At 41.6% G+C, this 12,435-nt stretch overlaps 1 protein-coding gene across 1 annotated transcript in view; it reads right to left on the reverse strand.

The window, feature by feature from the left end:
• Positions 1 to 12,435, reverse strand: part of LOC124149750 (mitochondrial 2-oxodicarboxylate carrier-like) — a 76,847-nt gene that overhangs the window by 63,177 nt on the left and 1,235 nt on the right. Inside the window, exon 2 of the mRNA XM_046521525.2 lies at positions 3,975 to 4,107. Within this exon, the coding sequence (XP_046377481.1) occupies positions 3,975 to 4,107 (133 nt within the window). The remainder of the gene's footprint in view (positions 1 to 3,974; positions 4,108 to 12,435) is intronic.

The following is a 12,435-nucleotide window of genomic DNA, read 5'->3' on the forward strand; positions in this document are numbered from 1 at the left end:
TTGTTTGGTGCCTTTTCTTTTTCCATGTATATATTTCTTAAAATTTCATATCAATTTTGCTTTAAATTCCCATATTGTTAAAATCTTAATTGTAACTTTTTCTGTACCGGAGCCCGCAACTCAATTTTTTTTTATCCACATTACTGTACTGCATGTTGATTTTGTTTTGGGTGGACTGTGGCTTGGTGTCAGAAGTGATTTTAGAATAATGTGTGTGTAATATATATATATACACCTATGTATTTACAAGTGAATCGGTATGGTCTGTATGTCAAAGACTGTCCCCATGCTGAGGATTGCGGAAGAGGTTCTTTCTGACCAGCACGAGGGTGGACGCCCGGAGGCCGTCCTTTGTCCATGGAGGGGGGGTGATGAAACGGAAGTTTACACGCTATACTCGCCACAACCGGAACAGGAAGTTACCTTGGTTCATACGGGTGTTTCGAACATCCGGGTTTTGGGAAAGGGATATTTAAGCTTGTGCGTGCCGCACGAGCTTCAGTCAGCGTCTGGCTCCGGGGACAGGCTTGCCGGAATCTGTGCACACGTGCGTTCGGTATGGTAAGATAATTGTATTAGTAGTAGTTTGTTCTTTTTATTTGCCCAGTCACACCATTTTTTTCTTTATGAGTAGGTTATCATGTTTGTTATAATGGGATAGATTTAGCACGTAGCTTTTTAATATTTTCTGCTGGAAATTGTGTGCCAGTGTTGGTTAGGCTAAAGAAGTTTCAAAACTTTGGACCCGGTGTGTCAACCGAGAGTGTATTAGATATGTTCGAGGACTGTGAATAGTGAAAGCGTTTGACGCCTCTGTGTCTATCGTTCGACCGAGTGTGTTCGATATGTTCGAGGACTGTGAATAGTGAAAGCGGTTGACGCCTCCGTGTCTATCGTTCCATATTGAGAATACTTCCATTGGTTTGTAACAACCAGTTTGTGTCTGAACATGTAACCCTTGTATACTGGTCGAGAATACTTCCATTGGGTTGTCACCAGTTTGTGTAGGAATTTGTAACACATGTATACTGGTCGATAATAGGTCCATTGGTTTGTAAACCGTTGTCTGAACATGTAACACATGTATACTGGTCGAGAATACTTCCATTGGGTTGTCACCAGTTTGTGTAGGAATTTGTAACACATGTATACTGGTCGATAATACGTCCATTGGTTTGTAAACCGTTGTTTGAACATGTAACACATGTATACTGGTCGAGAATACTTCCATTGGGTTGTCACCAGTTTGTGTAGGAATTTGTAACACATGTATACTGGTCGATAATACGTCCATTGGTTTGTAAACCAGTTTGTGTAGGAATGTGTAACACATGTAAACTAGTCGGTAATACTTCCATTGGTGTGTAAACCGTGTCTGAACATGTAACGCATGTATACTGGTCGCTAATACTTCCGTGGTTTTATATTTAGTGGGTTCTGAACTGGAGATTCATGTATATCATTTACAAAACACTTGAAAATGGTAATAAATCAGTATGTGGAATAATATTGTAGTTTGTCCCTTTGTTTAGGATTTAAGCTTTACTCGATCACTCAGAGTGCCACCCAAACTGGGAGAACCTCGTTTGAATATTTGTAAGCGTAACAAGAGTTTATGCAAACTCTTGAGGCGGGAATGAGTCTTTAAAAGTAATTCGCTTACAGTAGTAGTGGTGTCCTGTTGGGCCACTACTAACGGACCAAGTTGTGCGTGCCTTGCACATCCTCCAATGCGACATCTCACAGATGGTGACTGGTGACGAAACACGACCTCCAAGATGACACGAAGAGCGCAGTTGCTGTGTAGCGCCATGGTGGAGGCGACCGCCCGGGTCTCATGTGGGTTGTTGGAGCTTGGGTGGTCCAATCCCGCGGCCTTGTAGGCCTGGTGAATGATGGCTCGTAGCCAGATCGTGTTGCGGCTGCCTTCCGCTCGCGAGGTTGCAGATACCGGTATGGAGGGGCGTCGTCGTTGTCTATGGCGTTCCTTGCATCAGAGCTCTTGTTCATCTTCTGCGCCCACAATCGAAGATTGGGGAGGGATGAGGAACAATCTGTCTGGCAATGAAGTCCCAGCACAGTCCAAGATGCATGGCTCCCTGTGCTCAATGCTCAAAGTGGACGTGCGTGACTTCCAAGGCATATAGCTCACTGACACGGGTTGCTGTAGCAAGCGCCAGTAGGAAGACTGTCTTTTTTGTCAGATTGTAGAATGACGTTGTTTCAAGGGGCTTGAAGGGTGGGTCTCTCAGCGAGGTGAGAATGACATTCAAGTGCCAACCTGGTGGACGAAAGTTCGCCTTTCGTCTTCCAGCGGAGCAGAGCCTGGAGTTAAGAGATTTTCGTCACGCGCTGATCTTCCGGAACTGCCAGGACGGAGTTAAATGCCACAAGGTAGGTCGTGATAGTACTACCCTCGAGCTTACGCTGGTGGCGAAGATAGAGCATGAACTCGGCCAAGAATTGAGGCGATGCAGATGTGAGATCTTGTTGTTTGCCCCTGCAAAAGCTCTCAAAGGATTGCCACTTGTTGTCATAGAGGCTCCTAATGGTCAGGCGATGCGCCATCGTGATGGCCCTAGCCGCTCTGGCCGAGTAGCCCTTGGCATTCAGTGCTCTCTGTAAATGGACCAGACATGGCGGAAAAGCGTATGCTGCTAATACTTCCCAGAGGACGCTGAAAGCGTCACCTGCCCAAGCCAGGGGATCCGGGACCGGTGATACATAGGTCGGGATCTGGCAGTTCTGGCTGGTGATGAAATAAGTCTTGTTTGGTCTCGACAAACAAGAGCAAAGGTGTCTGGGTGAAGCTTCCACACTGTGGGAGAGACCTTGCCTGGCTGAGATAGTGCATTCGCTAGGATGTTTCGGCAGCCCAGACTGTGTTGAATGTGATCCCCAGATGATCCACCTGGTGAAAAAAATATGTTGAAGGAGCAAGGTCAAGTGAGTTGTTCACTGGTTCCGTAGGCACCATATGACGATTATGTTGTCCTTTGAGAAGAACATCTGAGGGCCTGCTTCCAATGAGCGATGGCCAAGATAAGCGCCTCCAGTTCAAGGTTGTTGATATGCCATAGGCGCTGATCAGCAGACCACAGCCCCGAGGCGACCTGTTCTTCCAGGTGTGCACCCCATTCTTGCAGGGAAGCGTCTACAAATAGGCGCAGACACGTTGTAAACCCTGTCAGGAACCCGCCGACTAAGACATTTGATTCCACCGTCCACCACCGTAGATGCTGCTTGAGGTGATCCGGGAGAACGATGCATACCGAGGGGTCGGGCGCCTGATCCTGATGTAGGGAGCCAGGAACATCTGAACAGTTGGAGTTGGAGCCTTCCTCTGTAGGTCAAGTCCTGCGCTGAGGTTAGGAGCCAACGAGGCATGGTAGGTGGAGGGTTGGAGTCAGGTGTGACTGCATGCGCTCAAGACAAGAAGAATATAGAACACGAGCCAGTTCACAACTAGCTGGCCATGTAAAATTTTCAAGATGGCTACTTGAAACAAGAAGACACCTGGGATTATCCATTGTTTTCTTTTGGGAAAACGCCAGTAAGTGTCCAAAAAATGTTATGCACATGTTTATCAAACATAGAATGTACAATACATACTACAACACAAAGACAATAAACATTAACTCAAATAGCAAACACATGAGGGTTTGAACAAGTTTATGCTACAGCAAAAACACAGGTCTTGACTCAGCAAGTGACAAGAGTAATGTGAGGATCCGTGACATCAACTTCCTATGGTCACGTGGGAGCTGCGGGATAGGGTTGGCCTCTCAGCTAGTTGGAACAACTTCTTCAAGCAAAGACCTTCACACAGCTCTTTTCTCTATCAAGAACATGCAGTAATATGCATTAAGGACTAATGCAGGATAAGTAAAAAATAATCAGAATACTAGGTTTACTGATGAAATCATTTGACAACTTCACAAACATATTGAGAGTGACAATAATTAAATAGTTACCCTTCACTCCTGTACATCTTCTTGACACAGTCAGCCATAGAAGTGTATCTCTGGGGGTCATCTGGCCCACGCTGAATCTGGAACCTGGTCTTGATGAGGTCAAGCGGATGCATGATCGACACTTCCACAAACCCTAAACACACAAAGCACACAATGTAAATGATTTTTCTGAGATCACAAAAAAAAAAAAAAGATATTTCATTCTACCATGATTTTTGAAAATACTCAATTCTTATTGGTCAATCAGAGGCATTGTTACGCAGTATTTTTCAAACTGACTTTATTTTGACAAAAACTTTTAGAATACGTGGTCTATTTCACGTGTCCTTCGATTCCCACGTTCTACAACATCCACGAAGCAAACAGTGTTTTCATGAACTCAAACAAGTTCTCCAGAACATTCCCCCCAACAAATGATAGATCCCAGTCTATCATTTCAATTATTAGTTGTTAGTCACAAAAAGCATATATACATACATATTTGAATACTATGCAACTAAACTGTTCATAAAAAGCCCACACATATCCTGAAAAACAAAGCAGTCATTTCAACATTTAGTGTTTAACATATGAAAATATTCCATTTGGAAGCATGTAAACTCACTGGTAAGAATAATGTTCATTGTCAGAAAAAGCACATTCTGTATCATGAAATGAAAAATTATCACTATACAGTCATTCGAAATACGTTCCTTGAATGTCCATCATTACATAACATCTCTCCTGTCTCGAGTCCTTTGAATCCTCTATCCATGAACTCTTCATAACCTCTATCCATGAACTCTTCTTTGAATGCTCCAATCACAAATTTTTCTAATCCTCTATCCGTGAATTCTTCTATCCGTTCCTTGAATCCTTCTGTTGGTCTTCTTGAAGCCTTCTCCAACGGTATTTTCTGACACATTCCATTCCTGTGGACACTCTTTTGTCACTGGTCTTTTCACGACACCCTTACTGGTCTGTATGTCAATAACTCGAATGTGTCCGTCTCTTCCTGGATGTGATTCGTCCGGTGATCCAACAGCCTACAGGTGACTGAGGGGAGATAACCAGAACAAGATCTTCTACTTCAAGATCACAGCTTGGTATAAACCATTTCTTCCTTGCTTGTAGAGAAGGAAGCCATTTAGACAGGAGCAAAGATTCCACCCGACTGACCATGAAGAAAGTGATTAGATGTAAGTGGCAATACTATAGGGAACCGTGCATCAAAAGGTAGAAAATTTGCATACTGCAGTCTACCTCCACATCCAATCAACCCATCTTCATCAAGTATGGGATCAAGTCCATTGAGTTTACTGCTTGACAGCAATTATTTCCAACATTCAAGTGGGCAGACCTTGGCAATCTCATTAAAATCAGATCTTAGTTTTCACTACCACTAAACAAAGATCTGAGGACATCCCATTGCATGATTAGAAAACACATTTCAACTGTCACTTTCATGATCTGGTAAGCAACACTCTGATTGGTTTGATGAAAGGTCGTTCTGACGTGACCCGTAATGGGGTGTCCTCAGATCTTTGTTTAGCGATAGTGAGAACTAAGATCTGATTTTAATGAGATTGAGACCTTGGTGAATTCCTCCTTTTGTGCTCGACTTCAATGATACATCTCTGCACCAATAAGCTCTTTGTGACTTTGTTATTCTCAAACTTAATTCAGAACGTCTGTTGTTCACAAATTTATAAACCTATGCTGTAATCCTAAGCAGTTTTTGCCATTCTGAATGTCTGCTCAAATCTAGTCTCCAACACCAGTCAGATGTCACCATTGTAGAGAATTGCTTTTTTGATGTCACAGGTTTCTTAGCTTCATGATCATCTTATGTTTGAGTGACCACAGTCTGCTCAGGCCATTCAGATACATCCTTTTCCAGAAAGTCAGATCCAGACATCCATGCTTTGTTGTTCAGATTAGCAATTGTTCTACACCTAGATAGGATATCTGCTGGATTTTTAACAGAAGGAATTGACTAGGAACAGTATTTTCTTGGATAAAGGCTATCCAATAGGCTACAAATGTTTTGAGACCAGTGAAGACTCGGGGTAGAATAGGTCTTCAGTAACCCATGCTTTCCCTAAAAGGTGACTATGCTTGTCGTAAAAGGCAACTGACGGGACCGGGTGGTCAGACTCGCTGACTTGGTTGATGCATGTCATCGTATCCCAATTGTGTATATCGACGTTCATGATGTCACCCACTGAATTGTCTGGTCCAGACTCGATTATTTACAGATGACCATCATATAGCTGGAATATTGCTGCATTAAACAACAAACAAACAAATGTTTTGAATATGTTTTTATATCCAACACAGCACATTTTGACTATCTGACCAAAGAATCACAACAGCAATATTGATTTCAAAGCTTTGATGACAGTCAGGGATGGGGCTTAATGCCTTAGTGCCATTTACTCCATTCGAGGAATGCTATTGATTTCAGGTGCTACTCGAAACTTTGACGCCACCAGGTGACTAGACACTGTCCCACTTTGATAGGTAGTCACGTTGTATACAACTGCCCCATCTGCACTTTCTGAAACATCAACGAAAATATGCAATCTCCTGTCCTTAATGTTGATCTTGAGTTGAAAGCATCTCAGGAATCTAACAGTTTCAAACCCTTTCACCTGATTAAGCCAAAGCAACGCTTTTTGTTTCCAATCAGTTTGAAGCTCTTCATCCAAATCTAAACCTCTGAGCCAGATTTCCTGCATGATGATTTTTGCTTTGATGATGATAGGAGCAAAGAATCCTAACTGATTGCATACCCCAGGCATTTCTCTAAGAAAATCTCTCTTTGTAAGTATCCAACTGTTGTGTGTACAAGTACTACGGAAGATTTAGCAACCCATGTCAAGTGTTTTTGCAGTTGGCAACTCATCCCTACCAAGGTTAACCTCAGTAGCCCTATGTTTTGCTAGACTTCAGGGGAATTGCTTTACCACTTTCTAGCACACATGCCTGCCTTCCCCCATAACTCAGTATGCTGCTCATACAGCTCTGGCTTCGAACTCACTTGGAAGGGAGTCTATGTGGTCATCCATTCAGGTCGACTTTAACACAGTCAAAGCAGCTTTTGGTAGAATATCTAGAAATCTTCTAGCATGTTCTTGTGACATGTACTGTGCCAAAAACGGAGAAGCAAACACACCAAAGACTACTCTTGAGAATTGGTAAACTTGTGTCATGTCATTCTGATTGTTTGACCTCCAAAGTAATCGAAACTAGGTCCCTACAAAACCTGAGCAATATCGGAAATAGGTCACCCTGTAATTTTGGACCTTGATGAACACTGTCATTGATGGTACACCTTCTTATTTTGCTGTTGCATCAAACATGAAACATTGGAGACTTTGTCAGTTCAATGCACGACCTAAAATGCAGTTGATCTGCTAATGTGCACACTACATGCTATACCCAGATAACAATACTCTAAACTATCCCAACCACGCTCTGCTACCATTTGTTACGCAGTATTTTTCAAACTGTCTTAATTTTGACAAAAGCTTTTAGAATACATGGTCCATTTCACGTGTCCCTCAATTCCCACGATCTAAAGTATCCGCAAGGCAAACAGCGTCCATGCAAATGCTTCAATTTGTTTCCACAAACTCAAACAAACACGAACATTCCAAGTTCCTGACAACAGTTCTCCAGAACAGGTATCAAATCACAATAAACTCCCTGATCGAAACAACCGATTTGATGGCCGCATCACCACAGATGCTAATATTTTTAGAATAGAACTTCTTTTACAGTCATTGTTCTAGGCATATTTAAATATTTTAAGTACAATTATAGTCTACAAAATGAAAAGTTGCAGTTTCTACAATATTTAAAGGATGTGTGGCAATACATTTCATGCAGAATACACAATAGAAATCTTCAAAGAGAAAGTATTCCAAGTTTTGAGAACAGAAGGATGCTATTTGGGGCTTTCAGGGATGTGAGCAGATTTTCACGAAAAAAGAGGAAAAGTCTAGGGGGGTATGGGGGCATGCCCACCCAGAAACTTTTAAAACATTTGATTGCATTTTAAGCAATTTCGTGCAGTTTGAACAACATTCACACCAAGAAATGTAATAAGTCAATGGCAAAATTCAATAAGTCAAATGAACAAGATGACAGATGCAGTAAAATTTCGAAGTTAAATCAGTACTTTTAAAAAATCTGGCATAGCTTACGCGCACCTGGCTACCCGCCAGGTCTGGGAGCAATACTGCCATAAACTTCAACCCCCATCCCCCAGACACAAGGACAACTGTCACAAGCGTGCAATGTCTGACCCCTTCCCCATGTTGAAGCATATTGAAAAAAACTTACCTTGTACTTACCTTTTGATGAAAAAACAAAACTCCATTGCAAACATAAGACATTAATACAACATATATCCCAATGTTATGGGGTTTTGGACGCTGAAGAAATATTCATAGTTTTCTCGCTAATCACATGAACTGTAAAACATCTCATTCACTTACAGGCTAAAAGACAACTTTATCTTAAAAACAAGCCATCAGCTGACTCTGAGTATTTACAATTTCTGTGTGACGCCACACCCCACGTTAGAGTGCAAGTATTCGTGACAGAAAACGTATGATGTCCGAAAACCTATGCTGGTGAAAGCCCTGATCGAAAACAGGACAATCCACGACGGTTGTCCGGTTTTCGATTATATTTTTCGGAGTGTATTTTTAAAAAAAAAATATTAAATTTTTACGCGGATGATGATTTTTTCCGAGGACTACTGTTTTAAAAAACGCGATTTTCCGCGTTTCCGCGGAGATTTCACATCCCTGGGCTTTACTATATATGACTGTGACATCATATCTTTTGAGAAAAATGAGCGATATAACGTCATGATAGTGAAGTGCAGTGTAGAATGAACCCCTTTGCAAGGCATGCTTAGTTTTCTTTAGGGGTGCCAACCTCGTGTTAGCTTACGAGGTACTTTCAGCGTCTGTCGTAAGTTTGTGTGAAGTATTACGGGAAGCAAATACAGCGCCATAGGTTTTTTTGAAAGTTAAAGGTTGTTGCTAGTGAATCTTTCAATTCTGATCGACAATGAACTCAAGCCATGCTGCTTCACTCAATGTATTTGCTGACCCAAAAGAGTTTGTGTTTTACTTAGTCATGGTAGAATGGAGATAAACATACTGTGTTTTCTATGTAGAGCTAGGTTACCTGTAGATTTAACTGTGCTAAATTTGAATCTAGCAGCACACTCAGTTCAAAATTCAGTTTAGGGCGGTTAATCTAAAGGTAACCTAACAATGTTGAAAGCACAGTATGTTTATCTCCTAACTCCAGGTGAATAAGTGGTGTCAAAATGACCACACTGATTTGGCCAGGAGATGCTGATGCTGCAAGTACATAGATGGCACATGAACTGGATAATGCAATGCAGCATGCTACACTAATCATGTTTCATTATGTGTCCCTATACCAAACAGGTTTGCTTTGCAGGTTATTAGAATGGGAGTTATCTCCCTTACTCAACTCTCCTTGCTCTCGGATCTCGTTTTGCCTGGTAGCGCTTGTAGACATGTATGCCAATAAATCCTATAAGTTCTCTTGTGTCCTGTTGAATCATGTCATACAGCACCCCTTAACCAAACTGGCGTTGTGGCAGCAGGTTTCGACTCACATATAATGAAGCAGGCATCACAACGAACTGTGTTACTTGTGTTTCACTGAACATGGGCTGCAGGTCAGGCGGTAGAGCACCTGGTTAACACGTGGGAATGACACCATCATTATGGCGAATGCACAATGGGCACCAAAACAGTGGTGCCTCAGAAAGGCAGAAACCCTGAATACTTTCGAGAACTGGAGACAAAACCTCCTGTACACGTTATTATTAGACTGAAACTTTGCCCCATTTCTTATAGATGGGTCTACCTAGTATAAGAAAACACAGGTTGCTCCCCTCAGGTGTGTGCCAATAAATCCTGTAAGGAGGAGGTCTCTCGTGTCCTGTTGGATCATAAGTCATACCCCTAACTAAAACTGGCGCCATAAGTTGACAATTCAATCAAGGGTGTTTACTTTGCCCATCCACCTTCAGGCTCCTGCAATAATACAGGCAAACATAACTCTGATTTTATAAAATTATTCAAAACAGATTCACCAATCTTTTTACTGTGTAAATAGAAAAAACCCTCATCAAGACAGACATACATACCTTTTTAATTCTTTCATTAACAAACTGTCATACATCTCATGGGAATGACTGTTACCATACAAGTCACCATTGCTTGTGTAAAGAACAAAAATGCTCGGCTCAATTATAATTTACAAATTTGATTTTTTTATTTACAAGTTGCAAGACAATTAAACGTCCACAGAAACACCAAATGGTGTTTATGGCAATGTTGGCAACAGACGAATGCAGTCAGAGACCATCCTCGGAGTGGCAGGCCACGCGTAACCAATAATCGACAAGACAACTGGATTCGAACAACACACCTACCAAATCGATTCCAGCCAGCAACAGTGACTGTAAGAAGCATCCCTGGCCTTCGATGAATATCTTCACAAACCGTACGTCGTCGCCTCAGATGTGCAGGGATTGTCGCCAGAAGACCCGCCAGACGTCCCATTTTGACAGGAAACCACCTTCAAGAACGTCTACAGTGGTGCAGACAGCGTCTACGCTGGATGGCCATGCAGTGGGGACAAGTTCTATTCACTGACGAGTCTCGTTTTCACCTCAGACACAGCGATGGGCGGTTTCGAGTGTACCGAAGTCGAGGTGAACGTTACGTCAATCATTGTGTCATGGAAGAAGATTGGTTCGGGGGCAGCAGCGTTATGGTATGGGGGTCGGATAACAGCAAGACAGAGGACCCGTTTGATAGTGGTAGAGGGAAATCTCAATGGAGAGCGCTACAGTGACAAGATCATCGGCCCTGTTGTTCTACCGTTTTTGCGTCGTCGTGGCCCAGGCATTACCTTTCAACACGACAACGCCTGGCCTCATATTACTAGACTTGTTCAGGATTCTCTTCAACAAAACAACGTGAATGTCATCCCCTGGCCGGCTCGCTCCCCTGATCTCTCACCAATCAAGCACATGTGGGATGAGATGGATCGGCAATTTCGAGGTCAACCACGTGTTCCACAGACACTCCAGGAACTTCGAAACATGCTCCAGCATATATGGACAGATATCCCACAAGACTTTGTGCGACGCCTGGTCCATTCCATGAGACGAAGATGTGTTGCTGGCATCGCAAACAGAGGTGGACACACATGCTATTGATTTGTAAATTGACATTTTGGCATGTTCATGTTTTTTATGAAATAACGCATTTTCTGAAGTCAGTATGGCAAATTAAACCATTTGAACACTTATAGGAGTCTCTATCTGTTGCAAACCAAAATTGTTTCAGATTTGGTAAAAAACGTAACTTTGCATCAAATCTTATCACAGGAACTTTTGTTGTTCAGTATATATCAGTGTGTCACTCAGATATTAGACTGCAAAAATGTTCGCTTACAGATTACATAAAGCGGAACTATCGGTGTATGAAAAAAGTAGCTATGGTTTAGAGGTTTTTTCGTTTTGACAACATGTCTTTAATTTTACATCTAGGTGTAGAAAATTCAACACTATACAACTTCGTAAAATTGCACAGTCAGTGGTTGGCCCAGTGCCACATGACAACAATTCTCGCACACTGTGAAAGGGAAATAACATAACAAGTTTGAACGTATTCAGATATGGATGGGATCTTTCTTCGTGGATTCAAAAGTTGCTTGTTATGGACTATAATTTTGACTGGTGTGACTCATGCTTAGTGTTATTCTTGCTGCGCCTTCCAGAAGATCGAAGAATGAAGCTGTATTTCATAACAATGGATATACAATAAAGAGCTGCACCCAAACTTGATTAATGCATACATGACTTGAAAGGTCAACATCATACTGTGAAGAATAAAAAACTACATAGTATCCCTTCAGAGAATGCAGATAAACGAACAGGCGATAACAAAATTGTCAATAAAAATGTGAAATTTAAGATAAATTTTCTCCTGAAATGATGATTTACAATTTAAATTGTATTTTCTGTTCTTCTAGGCATTGTGCAGAAATAAAGATTACTGTGTGTATTTTCTTGTAAACTAAGCCAGAAATAGCAATCAGCTGTACACACATTTTCTACCAATCTACCAGTGATTCAGTACCCAATAATATAACTTCAAAGAATTTTGATGCAATGATCAGATGAATTGTATCTGAAACTATTATTTGATCAGAAATAACATATTCCATAAGGACTTATTTTACTTGCAGCTATTACTATATATATTTAAAACAATAATAACCATAAGCGTAGCACTTTCACACAACTGAATTTTGTATGTATGGAACAATTTGATCAGTCACCATCGAGGCCTTCTGCATTCCTGCTACAGCAAATGAATGAAAACAAAATGCAAATATCAAACTTATA

Source organism: Haliotis rufescens, unplaced genomic scaffold, assembly GCF_023055435.1.
Source record: "Haliotis rufescens isolate VD_foot unplaced genomic scaffold, xgHalRufe1.0.p SCAF_3, whole genome shotgun sequence".
NCBI lineage: Eukaryota > Metazoa > Mollusca > Gastropoda > Lepetellida > Haliotidae > Haliotis > Haliotis rufescens.